We start from the raw sequence: 25,329 nt of genomic DNA, 5'->3' as shown, positions 1-25,329 counted from the left end.
GTGGAGGGGGTGTCTTAGAAGTTTGCATAAGTTTAACAAGGATGCCTCTCATCTTTAATTGTGCCTCTCTCATATTTAATTGTGTGACAGACTGAGGGCCACCCCAGCTACTGGAGCCTTTAGACAGCTACCTAATGGTAGATCCACAAACGTGCAGCCTATCAATTTTCTGAAGCACTTGCAGGGTCAGATTAGGAGAATTGGACCGAAACCATGCAAGAAGTGTTGCACAGACTTTGTTTTTTAAAACTCCCTACAAAAGAGTTATTCAACATGAAGCATTCCAGCTGCTGTGAAGGTACACATCCCAGCATGCCCTGCAACGGTTTTATCAGACCCTAATAGGAAAAGTGTTGTGAGGCATGCATGTGGGATGTGTGCTACAGCAGCAGTTGGGCCGAGGTTTAATACAATTGTCCCAGTGGCTCCCTAAATACATAAAAGTATAAAAAAATAGCATCAATTAGTGCAGAAAATAGATATATAGTTTTAATACATAATTTATGGCCTAACGTATAGCCAAATAATAGTTGGTTACCATCATGCCGTTATGATGGGACTATTTTTATTTGGAGGCCAGAAGCTGAAGCGCCATCTGCCTCATTGCTAATCTGTCCATGAACACGACTCAAAATGCTTCCTGTTTCTGCAATTGCACCAACTCCTAGTGACTTGATAGACTGCATTTGAATTCAGCAGTCCACAAAATGCATGCCAGCAGTATGCTTAGGTGTACAGCACTTTATATCATTTATTGCCAGAATCAATGTCAAATCCAAATGGAAATTATTTACACAAATCCTAAAATTCCACTTCATTTACACACAAATATGTACCTGTAAAACTTGGACATTTTCTGGGAAAAAAAGCACCCTATTTTGTAAAATGCAGCATATCTATTGAATAATTATGGGCCAAATATTTACAAAGCCCCAATTTCTGTGTTTATGAATTCTGGCTTAATGCACAAAATAGTTTCATCCACTATATCTCGGAAACAGCTGTATTTTATATGCAGCACAGGAAGCGACAATGTAGGAATACTTTGTGGAAAGCAATACTGAAAAACAAAAAAGCGTTTAAGGTTGACTAAACCTTGAGGTGCACAAACACAGCACAGTTCTAAGAACAATCAGTCACCCAATTTCCCCTGAAATCCAGAACACCCCTGGCCAAAATATATTATGCACATACACACACACACCCAGAAAGATTGTGTAAATGATCAGAGGATCAGATGGGCGTTTAACTGCAAATAATTAACACATCATTCATCATGACTACACACAGGACGATGTGTGCCAAATCCTGCAAGGCAGGTCGTTATCCTGCTGCATGCTGAAGGGTTCAAAGAACAAGAGGAATGAGTGGTAGGTTTGCGCATTGCATCCTTATGACCACACACGGACCAATTTTTTTTTTTTTACGGTAGGACGTTCCAATTGGACAAATACAGCTATATTGTTTAAAAAAATATATCAGTGGGTGGGCAGCTTTAGACACATATACCAAATTATTCCATTAAATAACGTCCATTGATCTATATGAAAGAGCAGGGTTTTGTCCCATTCTGAATGCACCATCAGGGCATGAAATAAGTTTTTGTGATTTGGGTGCCCAGTTAGGTCACACAGGTTCACATTTTGGTCTATCTAACTGTAAACTGTGTAGATTTACTTCTAAAAAGTAAATATGTAGAAGGATCATCCAGCGACCAATAAGGTGTAGCTATTATTTTCTAGCCTGCATTACATAATTGATAGCTATCGGTAGTATCTGATTAGTTGTAGTATTCAACCCTGCCACTTTCCTCTTTAGAAGTGTCAGTCAAATCTTCCCCCTCTATTGAGTGTGCTCCTGCTAAAAAATACACAAACAGATACTGTATAGACAGGTGTGAGAACATTTCATGTGATTGATAGGTAATGAAAATATGATTCAAAGAGATTAGATAGAATATATGGATAGGTATGAGATTGGAGATACAAGATTGGATTGGAGAGATATGCGATATGGATAAGAGATTGGATTAATTAGATATGATAGCTATCTTTCTATCTTACATTCCAAATAAATAGTAAAGGTGCCCATACTCTAGTGCGATATGGCCCTTTTTTCACCATCAGGCCGATAAATAGTGTGAAAGGTGCCATATCGTATGTGATCTACCTACGATTCCATCCGAAGCATGGTCTCATGCACATCGGATACAGAAATGGTCATGGCTGCCAGGATCTGTTGTATTCTGTAACCATGACTGGGATTGCATATGATATATCGTATGCAATAGGACCACATATGGGGGGACATTTACTAAAGGAAATGTGTAAAAAATAGGTGTATTTGTATTTAGAAATACACTTATTTTTGACATTTACTATCCCGAAAATATGACAATTTGTATTCGTATTTATAGCACATCAATACGACTACGAATTGCCGTATTTTCGGGATAGTAAATGTAAAAAATAAGTGTATTTCTAAATACAAATACACCTATTTTTTACACATTTCCTTTAGTAAATTTCCCCCACGATGTCTAAAGGTGCCCATACATGGTGCGACGGGTCAGTGCGATGAGATGCTCGCTCCCATGCACAGTACATAAAGTCTGTGCAGTCCATGCTTTTAATACTAGATTGCATCATATCTAGTACAAAAAGCACAGTGCTGTAGCACATTGTATGCAATCTAGAACTAAAAGCACAAAGTTCATTGCACCGTGTATGGGCACCTTCAGACTCCCCGGTGGCTCCCCAGCAGGTAGTTGCTGAGATATTGCATGCAATACTGTACCTCGCACAAGCGTATGGCCTTAAAAGTTATGAGTATCAACTACAGTCAGATGTCTCTAATTCACATTGATTAGGACCCCACATTCCTCCCTCTTAATTGTGGAAGGATAAAAATTAAGAAAGGTTAAACGTTTACGCTACTATATACACACACACTCACACAATGCCTACTGTGTAATGGGAGAGGTACAGTACAGAATCTACTGGAAATCTGAAACACCGTAAACTGGATTTTAAAACAAACTTGAAACACAATGGAAATTAATTCTTCCCCGGTTTAGAGTGCTGAGGCTTGTAATGAAGGAATATTAGTGTAGGGATGTGTCAGTAGTTCACAGCTACTAAATGTCTAACAATGCCTGTATGGGTACAGCAAAATGTATGTACAGTGCTCCTTTGTTGGCATATCACCCTGAGGCTGCCATAATAACCACAAGGTCTCCTAAGACAAAACATTACACAATCCTTATTTGTGGCAGCTGGCCAGCAATAGTGTTCACTTCCAGAAACCTATTCTTTTGGATCAGGGCTGATTGCTCCCTTCAAGTGGTTATGTAGTTGTAGGTTTTAGTTCAATGATATGCCGCAAATATATATACACTATGTTGCGCCACAAGATGTGATACAGGATACATCCAGGAAGTTCTGCAAGGAAGTGCAATAGTAATTCAGCAGCAAACGGTGAAAGAGAAAGATCCGCATAGTAATAAAGTTCATCTTCCACGCACTTTTCAGCTTATTCAGAAACAAATGATCCCAATGAAGGGAGACCCAAACACCATATCAACGGAATAACATGACAGAGAGAATATAGCTCTTCCATTGAGGGTTTTAAGCATCAAATGATGATCGATTATTTTCTCTCTATACATATGAAACACTGTATTTCAGATCAGGGTCTCCAGTCAGCATCAAACTATTTCCTGCAGGCGACACAACTATCTGCCTTTAAAGAGGTCTTTTCTCCTCCGAACTTCTTCCAGGACCCGAGCCCTAAAATGATTCCATTCCTCATCAGCCCCTCTCTGGAGGTCCAGTGCCAGATGTAAATCTCTACAGTGTGTCCGCAGAAACGGGTTATACTCCTTCTCCTCACCTAGGGTGGATGGGCACTACAAGCAGAAAAAAAACTCAGTAACTATGAATTGAAACAGACAGAAATATATTGTGAGGTCTTTATGAACAGTGATTTAATAAAAAAAAAATAGTGTAGTTACCTATAGCAACTAGACTTCTGCATTCATATTGTAAGCTGTGCTAAACAAAGTTGTTCTCATTGGTTGGCTTGGGTAAGAGCAACACTTATGAAAACGTGTGACCCCCCAGGTGATCGTATAAGTCCTGTACCACCTCCCACAATATATCCACTTTGACACAGAAAATCTGTGCGCGTATGTCTGTATGTGTAGGGAGGGATAGGGGTGAGGCGGTGGACACACTTTGGGGGTCATTCTGGTTCGCACGAGGGAGCTATGTTTTGTTTCTGCGCATGTGCATAATGATTTATGCGCATGTGCAGGCTCTCTTGGCAAACGTTCTCATGAAACAGCGCGGGTGGGGGCGAAGGGACCGTGTCGCACCCATGGGAACACCCAGCATTTCATGGGCTCCACGGATGGTGTGCCAGGGGGCGTGTGGCTGACTTCACATGACATCAGCCTCCGGCCCAGTCTTCAGCTGGAAACCCACAAATATAAGTCAGTCTCCACCGACTTATATTTGTACTCCCTGGAGAAATCATTTGATGGCGGCCATTGAAGGATTTCTCCTGCTGTGGGCACATGCGAGGGGATGTGTTTTCATGACTCATATGGTTGCGAGGGGAATTTGGTGGCAGAATGCAGAATTCCATGCAGCAGGTAGTATGGGGTTGATTCATACCTGCTCGGAGCGGACCAATTTAATGGATGGGCTTTGCGCATGCAAGAGTATGCGCATGTGCAAACTGTGGGAGCGAACAGCTTCGCCAGGTTTCACACTCGCCAGGCTGATTGCTCCAGGAGGGGTGGGAAGGAGGCGGAGAGGTAGCAGAAGCAGCGGAATGCCCTGTATGGGCGTGCCCATAGAAACGCTGGACATACCCCTGGAGATTCAGGCGCGATGATGTCTGTTTGGGACGGGCGGCTGACAATACAAGACATCAGCGCCCGCCCTGAATTTAGAGGACAGCGTTGAAATGAAGAAATGCCTGGCTTACTTTTCATTGGGGGGGGGGGGGGCTTACTTTTCATTGGGATGGGGGCTTTTATCGGGCCCAATGTGGCAAATTAAAAGGATGTAAAATTGGCCCTGCCTAACTGGACTCAGAGGGACGTATCTGTAAGACATCATTTTATGAACATACTCCGTAGTTGCCCCTGCTCTGGGCAGGCTCTCGGTCATATTTTTGGTCACTTAAACACCCCTATGATAGGTATCCCTACATGCTCCAAGTATATTCTTGCCTCAAAAACATGCTAGGAAATAGGAGAAGGGAATTAATGGCACCTCCACTAAAAAGAACTAAGTCTTGCTGGAATTATCAGACACTTTCCAAATTCCTAAAACAGGTTCATTTCAATACATTCATCAATATACATTATATAAATATGAAGGATAAACATTTTAACTGTGCCTTTAAAACTACATATGTCCCCCATACACTTATGCAACTTCTCGGAGGGAGAAGTCGCATCCCATTTCCCTTGAACCTTAAAGGAGCTTCCCAGGCGGCAGGATCACATGCGGGTCTTTTTTCATGTGATATAATCACAGGTATAGGTGCCGATTCTGTGGGTGCTCAAGGGCCCGAGCACCCACGGAAATTGATGAGCACCAACGGGCCCGAGTCCCGCTGCTGGGCCACCATATAAATTTGCGGCTACAGCACCCACATCGCCGGACCTGCCACCTGGGGAAAAGTATGCCAGTATGTCCGCGGAGTACCTGCACTGTGGGGGAAATTTATGTACCTGCACTGTGGGGGCATTTATGTATGTGGAACTCTGTTTCCGTAATTTGAATATAACTGTGCTCCAGAATATAAATTGGTATTATTTTGTGGCCACACCCCTTCCCCATGAAGCCACTTCTCTATATTTTTGGTATTTTTGGCTTGAGCACCTACCAGCAAAAACATAAATCGCACCTATGTTCACAGGTGATACCATGCACTGCTGCTGAAGGCTGTCTGATCCGACAGATCCTTCGTCAGATCGGTCCGATCGCTGACACATGCGATTTGGCCACTTTTTACCCGATTTCTCAGACCAATCGGTCAGTCAGGTGCAAAGTGGCCAAATTGCACTTAATAGAAATACTGGTAAATTAAGACTCTGTTAGCTCAATGAGACCCAAATCTTGGTGTGCTTTCTTTAAATTTGACTTACCGTACATTTCCTTTCTAGTCGCTGCTCAATTACCCACTGGAATTTCCTGTCACGAACAACATTCTCAGGCTCCGCCACAGCCGCAAATGTGAGGTTATCTGCTGCGTATTCATGGCCTGCAAGGAGATGGGTAGAATATATCCTGTCATTATAGAGACTGCGGTGCAATCAACAGATAAGGTACTGGACAAACACTTAGCGCCTGATTCACACCTGTTAGCATGGCTGGACTGCAGGTGGGGCAGATGTAACATGTGCAGAGAGTGTTAGATTTAGGGGGAGTTATTTTGTTTCTGTGTAGGTTTAATACTGGATACAAGAAAAAGATGTAAACCAATCACATTGGAGGGTGCTGATAAAAATGAAAAACAAGGCCCCTCAATTCCTAGTATGTGTTAGATATAATATCATCTGGAGGGTGTGCCACCACTGGACACTAGATACATAACAAGACAGACACAGAAAGAATGTCTGTGTGGCGCACTGGAAGGAGTTAAACAATAATAAGTAATATATGTTAGTTGGGCGCCCACTATAGTTAGTACGCTCATACCCCCACTATCCATGTCGGCATGATTTTATATAGTGCGGCGAGCGCCGCAAACCACCGAGCCCGAAGCGTAGCGAGCCCCGCGAGGGGAGGCGTAAAACTAAGCAAATAGCTTAGCGGGCGCCAAACTAACATATAAGTACCAGTAACTTTTATTAAGATATTATTAAAAAAAGTTAAAAAAAAAACACAAAACATTTACATAAGGACATGTGATTAAAACAGGATATTGCTATCCCTACAACGTGGGGCCCCAATATCATGTATGTCTTTTTAATAAATTGTGTTTATGATCAGATAGGAGTGTGTTTATACTTGTCTTGTTTCACATACAATAAGTGCATTTATTAGAAGCTGAATTAGAACTGTTGTAACTAATCAGTGGAAACAATATTTATCATGGGTCAACTCGATTTTACTATAGATTTGTTGGCTCCCGTGGAGGAATGGTTCTCCTGCTCCACTGTCTGTGAAAGTGTCACTTTCACCGGGATGCAGGGTACGGTGTGTATACACAGGTTAGTACAGGCTACAATCTCCAAGTAGTCCTACAGTGAGGTATGCTGCAGGCTTTTTCCTTTCCGAGTTCTCTTTAAACTCCTCACCACCACCTACAAGGCTCTCTCCTCCTCCACAGCTCCCTACCTCTCTTCACTGATCTCTATCCACACTCCCTCCCGTCCTCTTCGCTCCATCGCTGACCGCCGACTGACCTCTCACCTAATCACCTCCTCCCACTCCCGTGTTCAAGACTTCTCTCGCGCTGCCCCCCTGCACTGGAACAACCTCCCGCCACCCATCAGGCTATCTGATTCCCTTACCTCCTTCAAGCGCTCCCTCAAAACCCACTTTTTTCGACTAGCCTATCCCTCCTCCTAACCTCTTTTGATCCTCCTATCCTGCCTCCGTTCCTACTTATCCTATTGTATTTCGTTCGTCCACCCACCTATTTTTAGTATGTTAACTCTTATGAGCAGGGCCCTCCTTCCTCACGTACTCACCCTACCTCATTACCTCACCTGTGCTCCTGTCCTGTTCTTCCCTTCCTCTACTTCATCTTCAGTCTCCTTGACAATTTTGACACCTACTTCTGAACTGATGCTGATTTTAGTTCTACCAGCTTTACCCCTATTTATACTGTATCTTTTAACACACCCTGTACGTTACCTTGTAATTTGTTTTTTTTGTTTGCTATGTACGGCGCTGCGGACACTTTGCGGCGCCTTATAAATAAACGTACTACTACTACTACTACTACTATACTACGTCTGTGATGGACAATTTCGGATCGGTGCTCGGCTTCAGAGACAACTGCAGAACCACTGTGAATCGGGATCTGGCGCAGATAGTGGTCATACCACCAGTATGCCATTCAGGTGTCATCATTATGGTCATATAAAAAATAGTAAAAATGTATTTCTTCGCCTATCGTGCATAAAAGCAGCAGAGCTCTGTAATATTCAAACAAAAATAAGGTGTGTAACAAAGCGCTCAAAAATAATAAAATACAATACCAATAAAAATAAATAAATCAAAGATTGCAATGTTACAGCTCCTTTTTGATTTGTTGCGGTAGCCGAGTTTTGTATGGAGGTGGTACAGAGAGTGCCCGCTAACTTTCCCTTACTATTATGGCACCTCCGGATCAGCCCTGATCTGCTGCTTCTACTGCTGGGCGATCAACAAGAATAGTCTCCAATAGTATGCAATCCTGGGGGGCAGGATTGTATACAATACATTCTATGCGGTCCTTTTGCATATAATGTATTGTATGCGATCCTAGCAAGGTCTAGAGGTTGCAACAAATATTCATGGCAGTCCATAGGATCTGCGACTGCGAGGTGCACGGAAATGCGCCTCACATTGCAATCACAAGTAAATAACATGCAACATGTCACTATGTGATCCATCACAGCAATGCGTCGGAATCGCATAAAAAGAGGCCATATCGCACTAATGGATGGGGGCCACACTTCAGTATACTGCCTAGTTCTTCACACAACAATTATATCGCTCTATTAGTGCACAGATGCTGTATAATCTGATGTTCATCCTTGGCCAATCCATTATAATATATAATTAACTCCCATTACCATAGACACAGCTTGTTTTCATCAGTCACAGTTGGACAGACCACAAGAATGTCATTATTGAAGCAGGACGATTCAGAATCTTTTGATCATCATGCAGTCATGGTGATGGGCCTATTTTTATGTTGTGGCCTGGAACTGCACCTCCATCCACCCCATTGTTAATCTGGCACTACCAGTAGGGCACCAGATGATTGCCAGCTGCAGATTCTAGTTGTAGAATGGCCAATCACCACTCTACTTGCAGCCACGGGGATATACACTACCCACTGAACTACCCCCCACCTCACCAAGCCCAGTGCAGTGCAGGGACATGGATATGTTACCCTGAAACCCCCAGCCTACATATTTTGTTATACATGGGCTCCACAATTTCTAATGGCAGCCCTGATCTCCCATATTTTTCTTTTACCACTAGATGTCACCAAAGTGTAATGTTTTTATCATTTGCACAGTGCACAAAGAACATATTCATCAATGCAAAAGGGACATTCCAGGGCAGAGTTATTGCTGCTGTACTAGGTTATTTACAAATGCAAGTCATTCAAAGCAGATCTCAGCAGACAAAATAACAATTACATTACTGAATATTGTAATGCAGAGTACATACCAGGCCAAAGCAAAGTGTTGTCATTCAGAGAGGCCACCGTGTCCAGTGACCCCAGCATGATTTCTGCAGAGCCCTCAAACATTCTCCCTGGAGAGACAAAGACATACCAAGGATCTCATTTATAGTTAGCAGCAAAGCACAATGAATACATTTAGGCAAACTGACTTGTGATCAAACCATGTTGCAATGCAAGGAGTGAAAGCCAATTTATTTTTGGGAGATTGGACATAAATAATACACAGCTTTATTTAAAGTTGAGCTAGACCCCGTCCCAATAAAATTTCAGAACACAGCTTTTTCTGAGGACTGAAACATAGTTGCCTACAGGAGACTCCCTGAAATAGCAGCAATCTCCCTGACTGCCTGAAGAGTCCAACAATCTCTCTGATCGCACCTTACTCATATGATAGGTGAAATTTACTAAGATGGGAGTTCTGCTGAAGATGGGATGTTGTCTAGAAGGTGCTAAATAAATAATAAGTAGATTCTGATTGGTTGCCCATAGCAACATCCCATGTGAAATAGAACTCCCATTTTAGTAAATTTCCCCCAATGCATATAGGTCTGAAAAAATAATATATATATATATATATTAGATATATACATTTAAATGGAATCGTCAGCGCCATTTCCCTGCATTGGTTATAAAGCACAAATAAGTCTACGGCTACATGCATATGTACAACACGCCCTAACAGGTAGCAGGTTGAGTATCCCCTATCCGAAATGCTCGGGACCACGAGCATTCCGGATAGGGGAATTTTCCGGTTTTTGGAATAAATTTTTGTAGCCATACTTACCTGTCCCCTGATGGTGTCCGCGCAGTCCCCGGGCATCCACAGCAGGCCTCCGGCATCTTCTCCTGGTCTCCAGCGGTCCCAGGAATGCATTGCGCGAGTGTGCGCGCGCACCGGTGACGTCACCGGCGCACGCGCACACTCGCGCAATGCATTTCTGGGACCGCTGGAGACCCTGGAGAAGATGCCGGAGGCCTGCTGTGGACGCCCGGGGACTTGGTAAGTATGAAAAGAGGGTTAGGGGGGTTAAAAAAAAAAAAAATCAAATAATTCCAAAAAACACGGTTTTTGGAATAATTCGGATAGGGGATGCACGGATAGGGGATACTCAACCTGTAGTACATTTCACTTTCTATAAAAATCTAAAAATGGCAATAAAGAGACAGGCGCTAGGCACATCAGAGTCTAACAATACCGGCAGCAGGTCATTTCACAGCAAGACGGACCAGCTGCATCCATGGTAACCCCAGGAATTTGTAAGCGGCTTCAATAACATTTTGTTCTTATAGTTGGGATATTATTGAATTGCCATCCCCTGGGATTTTCTGACACACAAGGGATGAGTAAAGGGCTTCATTAAAATGCTGTGGGATGTTCGGTGGGAATTGTCACTCCACACAGCAGACGGCTGGGTCATGGAGGTGGGACTGAAATCATACAAGGAGGACTGGGATGTAGGATGTAATAGCAGAACAGCAAATGCCAGTGCTATTCTATTCTATTCACTTCGGCAGTGTGCACGCCAGGAGGAGACCAGGCTATAATCTAAATATATCTATGTACAGTAACTGCTTAGACCAAAGGCATCGCCTTATCTTATACAGTGAGCGGATTACAGATACTTCTGCCTATGGGGGACCCTACTGGCACTGCATGCCAAAAAAAACACAAACAGATTAGCTTTTATATTAATTGTTCACTAGATATAAAACAGAGAACAGAATTGTCAGGGATTTCAAAACCAAAGCCATTTTGCATGAAAGGAGAAATACACCATTTCCAAGAATCTGAAATATTTTTAGGTTTTGCAAATTCTCATGACTTTTGGTGACAGAAAAGAAGAAATAGGGCTCACACTGACATCTGGGATAGGCTAGCTAACCGCAATACTAAACCGTTCCCAATTTACAGGGTACTTCCCCCAATTGTGTTACATGAAATATGTGGAATTAAATCTCTCAAAAATAAAAGCAAATGTCCTCCACTTTTCCTGACTGCCAGAAAGTGTTCAGAGGTTGTGCACTGCACGCAGCCACATTTCTGTACATATTCAGTTTACATTCCAATAACCAGATCATAAAATGACAAATTGCTGTGAGATGTATACACTATAGCAGATGCATTTCCTCATTGCCAGTTAAATTGGTAAAAATAAAAAAAGCACACCTTGTAGGCAATCTTCCCTCTGATTTTACGAAGGCTGTGTGCGGCTAAAGATTTTGGCTGTGCAACTTTGGAATGAAATTTACATTTTTGTGCGTCACTTATATATAACTGGAAAATGACGTTCAGCATTTGCGTTAACTTTACTTCAAAATGATAACATTTAAACATTCAAAATACAGCACACAATAAATGTAGTTAATGGGTGAAACACACATTAATTGAGTCCACAACTGCAAAAAGGGACCACTGCTGCTTTGTGCGCTCAGTTGTAATGTCTGTGCGCACGCTCGTCAGGTTGTCTGCGCGCGCACAGCTTAGAGGGAATACTGCTTGTAGGTGATCACAGAAAGGTTTCTGCCCAACATATAGCGGATTATTTTATTCGGTAAATGTATACATTTATACAAATCATCATTATTATTTTTTCATTTAATACTTACATATTTTTGTGTCTAGTTTCACTTTAACAACACAAAAATCTGAAAAGATGCAGATGATTTGATAAACTTATGTTACAAATTACAGAGGGGCCTAGCTTCCATCCATACTTGCAAATCCAGTAATCAGATTGAATGACCCATTCATTGGACGGGACTATTGTATTACCGACACAAGATTTACAGGAAACTACTCCAAAGTGCTGTGCACAGGAAATCAGCCATGTTATTAAGGGAGAACAGTGCATTTGTAATATCCATATCTCTAATGAGGGAACAAATCGTTATTTCTTAGATTTACTGCTCGGATAAAGAGACCTTGCATGTTCTGCTCTTAATAGCTTCTAAAACAAAAAAGGTACTTGTGTATTATCACGGCGCCCCCGATTTCCATCGCAGGGCATTGTACGATGAAAATTCGCATCACATGCGATTTCACCCGATTTCTAATTGTACAGGCACCCAGATGCCTTATTACCATGTTAAATGCCCCCCCCCCCCGACCCAATTTTTAATTGTATACCCACCCTCATGGGTCATGAGTATGTGAAATGCCCCCCCCCCCATTGTTAACGCCACCCCACTATGAACGCCAACCCGAAGCGTGGCGAGCGCAGCAGTACGCGTCCTCCGACCTTTTCATACCCCCACTATCCAAGTCGCCGTGGAGGTGATTTTATAAAGTGTGGCGAGCGCAGCGCGTCACCGAGCCCGAAGCGTGGCGAGCGCAGCAAGCCCCATGCGAGGGGACGCATATACCTGTGAAGTAATGTGCGTCTGCTCACCACGCTTCAGGCTCGGTGGCTCGCCACGCTTTATAAAATCAACTCCACTCCGACGTGGATAGTGGGGGGTATGAAAAGGTCGGAGGACGCGTACCGCCGCCCCACGCGGGCTCGCTGCGCTCGCCACGCTTCGGGTTGGCGTTGATAGTGGGGGGCCGTTAACAATGTGGGGGCATTTTACATATTTATTACCCATCAGGGTGGGTATACATTTAAAAATCGGGTCTGGGGGTGCCATTTAACATGGGACTCAATGGGAAATCGCGTTGCATCGCATGCCATTGTAATCGCATGCGATGTGACCCGATTTTAAAATTGTATACTCAGCCCGGAAAAAGACTGAAATCGAGTCCATCGCATGCCATCGCATACCTTAATTAGTGGTATGCGATGCGATGGGCGCCGTGATAATACACAAGTACCCCAAAAAATATTTCTTTATCTACTGTCAGACATACACTCACGTGCCAAAAGTCAGAGTATAGCCTTATGTAAAGGGAATGGTAGGTGACGTCACTATACTGTTACGCCTTGGAAATGGCTAGAAGTTACATCAGTAATTTGACATCTTGTGAGCAAGTTTGAATACCAGATAGGCTGCTCAAGGTAACGCAATATGAAGGATCAGAGTTTAAATGGATGCCTGACGGATAGGATATTCCATTTCCTACATTGTGTGGACAACATTCCTCAATCTGTGGTGTCACATGTGTACTGAGAATACATCATGGAAGGCATTAACTGGTTCCGGTTGATAGATCTACAGTGTCTAGAGACAGACAATCGGTCTAGCCCAAAAGGTTGACATTCAATTGATCAACAGGGTCAAAAGGACGGCATACAAAGGTCGACATGGTCAAAATGTTGACATGAAAACATAGAAACACGACAAGGTAGACATGAGTTTTTCAGGATTTTTTTTTTTAACCGGGTTCTTCTTACATCACCCTCCATGTCGGCATAGAGGGAGAATATAATAGCCTGAAGCATGGCAAGCGAAGAGTAATGCAAGGGTACAAGTCTCATTAATTGGGGGTCCATGTCGACAGTGACACCCAAAAAAATGAGAAAAACCCCTTGTCGATTTTTTCTCATGTGTCTAACCTTTTCATTTAATTTTTACCCTCTCGACCTTTCCCATGTCGACCTTTTTGGGGTAGACCTATTGAGTGTCTATCTAGACAATGTTTATCTAATAATACACACCTGGCATCATCTCCCACCATAGACAGAGCAGTGTCCGATCATGGGTGCTTTAATGATCAACAGCGGCTTCTGGCTAGAATTGTCTCTGGCAACAGACAAGTGATATTGGTTCAAATCACAACCACATTCAATGCAGTAGGAACCATCTGCAATTCCAGCAGGGCAGTGAAGTGAACTTTAGCTTCCATGGAACATTACACCTGGGCTTGTGACAATGGTACTTGAATCCTGGAGGACTAGAAACATTTAGAAAGGTGCGATGAGTCAGAGTTCCAGTAGTTTCAGGCTGATGATAAAGTTTGGGTGAGGCCATGGACCCCAGTTGTCAATAAGGTACCATGCAGGCTGGTAGTGGTTCCATAACTATGTGAGGTGTGTTCACATGAGTTGGGTCTCTCGATCTGGTTGAACAAGTCACTGACCAGTAACTATGTGCTAAGTTGCAGAACTTGCTGACCATTTGCAGCCATTCATAGACTTCACATGCCCCCACAGAAATGGAATATTCCAGAAGGATAATGCACTGTGTTATCGATTCTAAGTTGTCCAGAATTGGTCCGAGGAGCATTCTGGAGAGTTCTGAGGAATGATGTGGCCACTATGTTCACCAAACATGAGCATTCATAAAATGTAGCGGAGAGGCCCATTCGCACAAAATATCCTGCACATACAAATATTGGGGATCTGTGGGAAGCTATCCAGACGGCAAAAATTACCATCTCTCCAGAGGTTTTCCACTTCCTCGTGGAATCAACACCATGTTAAGTTGCTGCACTTCCTACATGATACTGGGCACCTATTGCGTGAGTTTTGGCACATCGACGTATATTTAAAACTGGATGCATCTCTAATGTGGGTTGGATATCAGCCCTGTAATTCCCTGATGCCAATCTGCTGACCAAAACTGCTGCTTGTCGAACATCAACGATTGGCAATCCATTGGGGATTTGCAGAAATTCAGCATATTAAAAATCCCAAATAGGCCAATCCCAAACATTATAGTTGAACATGTTAATCATTTGCTGTCATTATAAAAATATATATAAAATTGGGGGTTATAGTAAGGTTCTTAATGATGATTTTCTATAACCCCTGACCTCTGTTTTTGCAGTGCTGTAAGGAAAGCTAACTAATTTGATTTAAAAGGCAAATAACATTGGGATTACCCAATACACCATATAGCATTAATGATCGTTACAAACTACTAGGCAACAGTGCAATTTCTACAGTGAACTTACCACATCCCGCGAGAAAGAGGAGATCCCCAGAGAATAGGCAGTCTGGTCCATCTCCAGATTTACCATCCAGGACATAAATCATGTGACCAGTAGTGTGACCTGGGGTAAAGTAGGCCTGAAACTGTAATCGGCCAATCGCCAACTGGTCTCGATCAGACAGAGGACTGCCAGAAAAAGAATAGGAAACATTAAGCACAACTTGCCAAAATAAAATATGGTAACCGTATTATGAAGTGCAAACTTTCTTCAGAGTATGTATTTTGGCCTCATGCATGTGGATTTAAAAGTATCGCACCTCTGCAGTGAACGGACCACAGCTTAACCTTACTTTATACTGTTACTTTATAGAGATAATCAAAATGTCCCGGAATGGATGTGGTAATAAAATGAAATCACTTCCTTTCTTCTACAAAGATGGTGAAGGCCATTTACTCTTACAAACGTATATGCAATGAGCCTGTTGGATGGATCCACTAGGACATTATTTAGGAAGCACCTGCTGTTGGACTGTCTATGTGAGTGAAGGCTATTTATATAAAGGCTAAGTACTACTATGTGCAAAAATCCCTGAACCTTCCGAATGTCTGCAGTTGATGTATTTATTGATATAAAACTGTTAACCATACATCATGCTAAATATGTTTAATTGTATCTTTGGTATCATACGTATGCAGTGGTGTAGCAACAGTCCTGGGCCACCATGCTGCTGTCAATGAAGCCGAGAAGAGCCTCCTCATGGGAGAGATGTCCCATCATACTATTAAAAAAGTTCCTTGCATTTTTTAAAGGGGGCAGTCAAACAGCGGTCCTTGTCAGGTCTGAAAACCCGTTTGGGCAGCTGGGCTGGGGGATCCACTGACAATGAGCAATGAGGAGGGGGGGGGGGCAGGGTGAAATTTTCCCGTTTCACAGACCTTATCCCACCCGACTACAATGAACCATCCTTGGTAATCACGTACTGTGTCAGTGCTGGAATGGCATCCGTGGTGCTCCCGTACACACGGCAGGATTTGTACAGTCTCTTTAAAGCTTTATTACCACCACTGTGATCCCTGCAGGAAAAGTAGAGGATAATGGGTAAAAGTATAAGGTTAATGGTTGCACAGCGAATAACTTTACCACCCTCAGGGGTGAATTTATGAAGCTTGGAGAAGTGTTATCTATCCCCATAAAGAACGTTATGAGCAAGGTGATAATGGTTCAGCCAATCAGCTACAATATGTAAATTGACAGGTAAGAGCTGATTGGCTAACCCATTATAACCTTGCTCATAACGTTCTTTATGGGGATCGATAACACTTCTCCAAGCTTCATAAATTCACCCCTCAGTGTACGTGGATGAACACTGCTGTGCATTACACGTTCATAATAAGTCCCAGATGGTGTCTGGATGGCTGACTAGACAATGTCCAGGTTGACATTTAATAGGTCAACATGTTTAAAAGGTCAACATGTTTAAAAAGTCAACACGCTAAAGGTCGATATGTCTATGGTCGACACATGAAAGGTCGATCTGTGTTTTTTGGAGAAAAAAAATCATTTTTGGAACTTACATACTTTACCATCAACATGGACTACGACTGGGAATGGTAAAGTGTGCCAAGTGCAGTGATAGTCTATCGAGGCACCTGGCCATGGAGAGCCAAGTGGCATACTAAATGGGGGTCCAGCTGCTCAGGTGTCCACACAGTTTATAAAAAACACATGACAATGTTTTCAAGAGTCAACCCTTTGCTAGTGTCGATCTTGAGCATGTCAACCTTTTGGGATCTACCTAATATACCATTCCTGTCTCAGGCATATTTCGTTTGAATTACAATTTCCAGTACGGAGTAAAACAGGTTTTCTTTGCAAATCTGCTTATATCCCAGCATGAATGTATTATCCACCGCTCAGGTTTCCCCTGAGCGCAGTGTCTCGGTTATGGCAACTGAAGCAGACACTCCACAGCAGGCAGATGCAACAATATAATTATTCCAGTCACACAAGTGCAACACTTCTTTTTTTCTTTCAAAATCCATTATTTTGCATTGCCTTATTTACCAGTCACAAGTAATGATTAGACCACAGCATTTATCACAATGAAAAATAGGATTCATATATAACAATTCCATGGTGTAACACTGCCGGATAAAATGTCATCACATTTGGGCCAAAACAAAATGGCTCCTAACAGTGGCATGCTATAATATTTTTGTTCTAATATATTTTTAACTATTTTCCTGTGTTTTTTTTTTTTTGTTTGAAGGTCAACACAAGATTTAGGTCGACAAGAGTTTTTAACTTTTTTTTTTGAGCCACCATGTGCCGACAGGTGGTATTTCACGTGAAAACCGCAACAGTCAAAAGATCTGTTGTACTAATGCTTGTGTTGACCTTTGACCATGTCGACCTATTTCATGTGTCACTCTAAGCCAGGCATGTCCAAACTATGGCCATCCAGCTGTTGTGAAACTACAAGTCCCATCATGCCTTGCCACAGCTTTGCTATTTGGGAATGTTAAAACTATGGCAAGGCATGCTGGGATGTGTAGTTTCACAACAGCTGGAGGGCCACAGTTTGGAAATGCCTGCTCTAAGTGGTGTCAACCTTCAGTGGTCAACCCAATGCATGTCGACCGAATATTGGTGTACCCAATGACAAATACCCATGTAGACATGAGGGTACAAACATGAATAAGCTCTCAGTACAATTCTGCAGTGACATTAAAATGTTCATTTTACTATGGTAAATATTATAGTGTTGAAATGAGAGTACATACCAGTGCTTATGTGTACACAGGATCGCTTCCAGAGTCACCCCTTCCCGGTCTAAGTACGTCTGTAAATTCACAATAAAATAGGGGTGATTACACATTTCTTCAGCAAATTGTCGGATTTCATTTGTGAGAGCTCTCTATAGCCATATCTCTAAAAAAGTGTGAAATTCTGCATCCCTTTATTACCCAAGCTCTCCCCACTTGTGGTAAAGATATACATGTCATGCTTCTTGCAGCACCTGTTTCTCAGCATTCTTCTTTTACTATATACTTTGCTTTGTAGCATTTTCAGATGGGGATAGAACTTGAATTCCTCATTATTTTACTTGAAAAGAAGCAGAGATTCAAAACATCCCACATTTGCAGGTATCTTCTCCCATATACAAACTAGTTTGGAAAAATTACAGACCATTACTAGAAAACTAATGGGTCATTTTAAGATTATCAGATCTGTACTTGATGAAAATTATCTGAAAAAAGGTCTTTAATGTATGGGCACAGATTGGTGGATTAGAGAATCTTTAAATCTGGAAAAGAAAATCTCAGAATTGGCATCTGCTTATGTATGGTGGGGTTGGGGTCTTTTGTCCGACCAGTTTGACAATCATACAATTCTTCCACTAACGACACAAACTTTATGGCAGGGGGGAGCAAAATTTATAGTTACGCCACTGAGTGCACATGATTCAAATGGTTGATTTGAGGAACACATTTGAGTATCACAACTTAATCGAAATAGTAAATTAATGTTAACACTCTACTTGCTCAAATAACTGCTTTTGATACTTTAAATCCCCAAGAATCTATTACTGCCTTTTTCTTTACATTTTTCCTACACTTTCTTTCATCAGTGTCTCCGTCTCCCCCGTTCCATTTATCTCAGCCTGCCTTTCATGTGCTCTATGTGGCAAGCTCCTTCCTGCTGTAGCTGAACTGTGTTTATACTGATTAAAGTCCTTCAATAAGGAGTACAAAGCCAGAGAGGAATCGGCCTTTCTGCATGCCTCGTCCAACAATAACAGCGACTCGCAGATCGCTGGGGTGTCACTCAGCTGCTCCGGAGATCAGAGTACAGGAACAGGTCTGATCTGAATAAAATGTCATAACTTCCTCACTCACAGGCAAAGCCAGGGGTTGAGACAATATCCAGATTATAGTGCACAGCAGGATACATCTCAAGTTTCCATCTAATCATTAGCGGACAGCATTGCGACAATACTCAGTTTACATGACAGCAATGAAAAAACATTATTACTGGCTATTTGTAAAGGGCTGGAACACTGGGACATATTAACACTGCAATTTCACAGAGGCCAGACAAACAACTGCAGAGATTGCAAAACATGGATTAATGACAAAGATCTATTACGGGAATGTGGTACATATTTTCAGCATGCAGAATGCTGTAATGAAAATGCAGCACATTGCCACTGGCCACGTCAACATTCATCATGTCAACAATGATGGTGGTTGACATGATCAGAGTGTAAACACAATGTCCCTGGTGGTCTAGTAGTGACTTACCAGGTACAATGGGCCCTGCAGCTCCAGCGGTGTCCTCTGGGTCTAGAGGACAGTTGAAGAGTCCTTCCAATGCATCAAACAGCGCTCTCGGTGGTTAGTATATCACTAATCCTAACCCCTAACAAGTGGTCTATTTATACTGGGTGCAGTGCGTGCGGTGCACACGGATCCCACACCATACATCCACTTCTTTTTTTTTTTTTTTTTAATACTTACCCTCAAGTCCAACAATGCCAGCCTCAGCACTGCTTAAAACGGTGCATACGCAGTGGGGTCTGATCACTAAAATGCTCAGACCCTACTTCGCAGCAATGCAGCCATTATAAAGATCTCCAGGAAAATGGCCGTGCTCTATTTTTCCAAAGATCTGTGCATGCGCAGTAAGGTCTGAGCACTATGCTCAGACTCCTGCAGCACGGTGCTGCTCCTGGCAGACAGGAGGGGGCCCGGCCAGAGGTAGCTTTACATGGGCTGACTCCTATCTTAAAATGCTCCATCTAGTGCCTAACCACCCCTCCCATAGCTTGACCCTAATTCTCCTCTACATTCCATGTCCACATTCTGCATATACAGATACGTGCAATGTCAAAACATGTGCAATGTCACCAGTGAAGCAATGTCAAAATGACTACATCCCCTATAAAATGGTTCTTTTAATAGAACAAACAGCTTGTATATAATATGATAGTTTAAGCACTTGCAGAACAAAACTCGTTCTTGGCAGATGATCTATGTACCATGTATTCACTGTGAGTATCCACTCTTAAAAAGTTTCATTACAGTATGACATTTAAAATGACTGAGATGGTTTCTGGTAATTATTACATTTATTTTTACGGAACCACAAGGGTTCTGCAGTGTAACACATAGGGGTAAAACATAAATCAAAGTGTATTGGTAAAAAAATATTACAAATCCGTACATAATTCCACATACGAACAGAACTGCGGTACTCAAAACACATACTGTAGGCCAAAATTTACTAAGATGGGAGTTCTATTTCACATGGGATATTGCTATGGGCAGCCAATCAAAATCTACTTCTTTATTAAGCACTTTCCAGAATATAGGAGATAGTATCTGATAGGTTGCCCATAGCAACATCCCATGTGAAACAGATTTATCTTCTTGGTAAATTTCGCAGATGGGAGAGCTCCCAACAGCTTACGTTGTAGGGAATGGGCCAACACAAAGAGGGAAGAGGAGGAGCATATATGCAAACAATCACATTCTTTTCTATAACAAGGAGAAGGGTGTATAGGTGCCCATACACTGTGCATTTACACCGTGCGGTGCGATGCATGCTCCTGGGCACATTCTTTTTGTACTGCCGTCGGATTGCATCGCATGCAAAACGCATGCGTTGCGATGAGATCCAGCCCATAAAGGGTGCGGGCTGTGGCAGACTGTTAGGGGTAGTGGGCTCGGTCAGTGAAGGTCTTTCAAGAGAAAGGACACTTGTAGCTGTATCAGGATTAAAGGGCTGTGGGCCACAGCACTAACTGTGTCATAGAAGAGCTGTGCAGCACTGTTAAAAAAAAAAACTAAAACTACTGTAAAAAAAATGACATTCATTAGGTGCCAGTGTGCCACTACTATAATCACAGTGAGTCGCACCAATATGGAAAATAAAGATATGGATCAGTCGATATAAATGCTGGAGGAGCAACCCGGTAATATTGCAGCTGCTACAAGTCATAATAGTACATCTACTGTACTAATGATGGTCCAGGGGACCAGTAGCGGAAATTGAGCTAACCCCAGGTGCAAATATATCATTTAGACACCCCTCCCTCACAACCGATCCAAGCACACAATACGCTACATGGCAGTGGGTGACAGGGAGATGCAGAGGGTGAAAGCATAAGTCAAGGGGAGGCAGAGGGTGATAGTGAGAGACATTGGTTGACAGGGGTACAAGCACAATGTTCTACACAATATGGAGAGAAGGGGACATGTACCTTGGTGGAGGCAGGACATAGTGGCCTCTACTCTGTCTTTGACGCCTCTATCACTCACAAGGTCAGCCCTGCCTCTCTAAAGCTGGCCATACACTACTGCGATCTCTCGCAGCAGTGTATGGCCAGCCGATCCCATGTGAGCCACCTGGGACCTTCCCAGGCGGCAGGGTCGCATGCAATACATTACATGCGGTCCTTTTACTTGTGATGGATTGCATGCAACCCCTCTTCCCCGCCACCTGCATGCCAGTCCTACCTCTGACTTAGGTACAAATGCGCACGGGGCCGCGCATCGGACGGAGGGCCAATTTCTCAGCCCCTTCTGTTGGGAACGTGTGAAATCATCCCAAACTGCAGTTGTGTGTGGGGGCCTCAAGGTAAGGAGCAGGTTTCTCATACAATGGGGAACACACTCCTCTAGAACTGGGCCATTTAATCTGATATTGCTCAAGATGGTCTGTGGAGGGGCCAGGTGATAACTCAAAGCTAGTTTGGGCAGCAGTGGGCCCCTTAGTCCATTGCGATTGGTGGTTCTGCTAGGGTTACCACTTTATCATGCACTTGAAGAATTGCCTATTGCCGAAGCTTTGGCCAAATGCAGTCAGGCATCTTCTTCTGTAACCTCATAATAATAATGAAGATGATGCAACACTTTGCTCTGAGTCTAAAAAAAAGTCTGAAAAAGTCGATTGGGGCCACGTATGCCATGTGTGAGTGATATTTCTGTTCTCGCAGAGAAGCCTCTTTCCACCATTTCTGGATGCAAATGTGGGGATGAGTAGATGGTGACAAAGAAATTGAGGATGCTTGTGTAGAAGTGCAACAGGATGAAGGGGATATTTATGTACCGGATCTTCACTCTCATCATAAAACTAGTTATCATTAATGATCAGAGGAAGTCCTTCCAAAACATTTTTGGTACTTGTGTAGTTTCACGGCGCCAGCATGGCGCCGTGCGTCTGAGCCCTCTGCGCTCGCCACGCTATGTAACATCAACTCCATGCCAACATGGATAGTGGGGGTATGAACTATCCATGTTGGCATGGAGTTAAGTTAGTTTATTTTAGATAGTTGTGGCGAGCGTAGAACCCGGAAGTAGCACGGCGCCATGCTGGCGCCGTGAAACTACACAAGTACCACATTTTTTTGTGGGGACCCAAACAAACCAAGCATTTCAGCCAAAGTAGTGTCAGTCCCGGTCGCTAAAGTGTTCTGTTTGTTAAATTGTGCCTGTGGTTTTAAAATTAATCTGCAACGTAGGTGTGTGTATGAAGACTCAAGGACAATGTCATCTTGCACCACTTGTAGACTTGATTTTGGAGGAAAAACAAGTAATGGCTAGTAGACCTTCCTCCTAATATTTGTTCGTGTATGAAAGCTTTATTTGGAGTTATCAAGAAGTGAAATTTAATTGTGTAAATTAATCAAATAAAAAAATAGTATTTAATCAATTATAATCAATCAATCACCGCTTTCCCTACCTGCCACTATATACTTCACCTCCATTTCCGTGTACTGCCCTGGTGCCTGTTCTTTCCAAAAACTCTTTCTAAGAGGTAGTATAATTTATTAAACTGCCATCCTGCCTACCACTGCTGTGTCGCAATGTTTCATAGATGTGATATATTCATAAAGTAACTGTTGTGCGTTTGTGCTGCTGCTCCACTGTTTAGTCTAGCCAGTCAGCCTTTGGCCTATTTTGGTTGAACAATATTAAAATCTGTGAGGTGGTCAGAAATGACTAGAAATTAATGTTATTGAGGTTAATAATACAATAGGAACAAAACCAGGCCCAAATGGTATGATTTTAGCATTTATTAGCAATCAAAAAAGAAAATACACAACAGAAAACAAAGGGCGGTATTCAATTTCCTTCGGGGAAAATAGCGGTGGGTGTCTAAAAATTTCTGTCTTTCCCAGCAGCATTGAAGAGGCATCTTGGCAAAACGGACCCCGACTTTATAAGCAGTCGGGCTCATTTTGCCGAGAACGGTTGTGGATTGTCGAGATCACGGCCATTTCTGGGGACACGTCCCCTTTTCACCGTTCAGCAGGTGAGACATTAAATCCCGTCTGCCGAATAACAGGCCAGGGTCCTGATTGTCGGGACGCACAGACAGTCGGGACCCGGGATAAAATACACCAAAAGCACTGAGAGTAGTTTTGGCAAAACCAAAATATTTATTTATTCCTACCAGCATTTCTGGCATCCACTAGTCATTCATTCTGGATACTTGTGGTTGTTTAACGTAGCCTGGAGAAGTTTAATTGAACTTACATGGGGAGTAATACTATGCTGACAGATCCTGTTGGTTAGTATTAGGGTTATGGGTAGGACCTGTGGCATCTGTGTGCCCCTTGTTGCTCTCTGCTCGATCAGAATAAGGGAGGCTGAGGTTACCAGCTTTGTATGGATTTGCTAAATATAAAAAGGAATTAAGAAACAATACAAAACTCCTGGCATCTGCATTAGGATTAAGAGGTCTTTAATATTTCACTCTCTTTCCTATAAACAATCTTACATTGCTGCAAAGTATTAGGCAGTTACAATAAACAGGCGTAACATATTACGTTTTCACTATAAGGATTCCTCTCCATTCCAGGAGTTAAAACCATCTAGATTCATTAGTACTTTATTGAAAACAAATCCCCTCATGTTCTCTTTTTTTATACAGTATTTTTTTTTTGGTATTGAGCTTTGAACTCTATTGTTTTTGAAGCCCCTAAAGACTGGGATAGAACTGATCTGATAGTGAGATCCCTGTCTGGACTCGACCCAAAAACACCAGTCAGAATCCATACAAAGCTGGTAACCTCAGCCTCCCTTGTTCTGATCAGGCAGGGAGCAACAAGGGGCACACAGATGCCACAAGTGATATTACTCCCCTGGTATCTAAACACATCATTGTCCATGTCAGAATTAGTTCTTTCCATAGCATGTGAGGTCTTTGTTTTCCATTCTGCATGCAATTATTGTGCTATATTCAGCTAGAACCTTTGTGACTTGGACGAGAAGAAGTGAAGGTATTGAGTGATATACATCCAGTAAAGTGAAGTAACATGTTCTCTGTACGGGGGGATAGGCAACAAGCTGGACAAGTTACAGTCCTGTACTATCGCTGTGTGGTCTGGCTTTACCACTAAATGCTATGTGCAAGTTTATGTCTCCCAAAACTGGATATAGGACATGTATTTTGGCAATCGGACTGAAATTTCTTACATGCTGAAGTGGCCGTGCGTGTAGAACATAGCAAAGATCTCATCTGATTACGATGATGAAGCAATGGCAGTGCAGTTAACCCTTTGAGTGTCAAAAATATCTGTGCGACATGTGCAAAATATCTGCGTCGTTCACATTTGTTATATAAAGTAACATAAAAAAAAGTTTGTTGTGTAAAAAAGATTATACTTCCTACAGTATATAAATGTAAACATTACAGGTCATTATGATGAATAAAAAAAGGTTTGCTTGGCAAATTTCACCCCTACTTTGACAAAATCACTTGGCATTCAATGGTTAGGCTGGTGTACAACAGTTGGTCAATTTGGTTGGATTGACGAAACGGGAAGGGGGGGGGGGGGTCCTTGGATTATTGTAGAAATGTACAGTACTTAGTCTGCCAGTTTGTGGCTCTCTACCCTTACATTTTGTCAACAAGAATAAACCAGCTCTTTACATGTGTTACATATGTATAGGAGTACAATTCTGTAATCGCTCAAAGATAAAAGGTTGGTATCCTATTAGCTGTGGAACATTACCGCATCTATTGAATCTGAGGGCTATCCAATTAGACCAACAAGCTGGTGCTTATCAGGGACTCCG

At 42.5% G+C, this 25,329-nt stretch overlaps 1 protein-coding gene across 1 annotated transcript in view; it reads right to left on the bottom strand.

The window, feature by feature from the left end:
* Nucleotides 1–2,493: 2,493 nt before the first annotated feature.
* The window catches only part of PNKD (PNKD metallo-beta-lactamase domain containing), a 106,290-nt gene continuing 83,454 nt past the window's right edge, over nucleotides 2,494–25,329 (bottom strand). The window contains exons 4-9 of the mRNA XM_083153699.1: nucleotides 18,025–18,083; nucleotides 16,222–16,314; nucleotides 15,263–15,426; nucleotides 9,414–9,500; nucleotides 6,164–6,279; nucleotides 2,494–3,907 (exon numbers count right to left, since the gene is read on the bottom strand). Of these exons, the coding sequence (XP_083009825.1) occupies nucleotides 3,734–3,907; nucleotides 6,164–6,279; nucleotides 9,414–9,500; nucleotides 15,263–15,426; nucleotides 16,222–16,314; nucleotides 18,025–18,083 (693 nt within the window). The 3' untranslated portion in view covers nucleotides 2,494–3,733. The remainder of the gene's footprint in view (nucleotides 3,908–6,163; nucleotides 6,280–9,413; nucleotides 9,501–15,262; nucleotides 15,427–16,221; nucleotides 16,315–18,024; nucleotides 18,084–25,329) is intronic.

This window comes from Crinia signifera, chromosome 7 (assembly GCF_055691185.1).
Source record: "Crinia signifera chromosome 7, ASM5569118v1, whole genome shotgun sequence".
NCBI lineage: Eukaryota > Metazoa > Chordata > Amphibia > Anura > Myobatrachidae > Crinia > Crinia signifera.
Note: the sequence above shows the minus strand (reverse complement) of the source record. Positions and strands in the feature narration are given on the sequence as shown.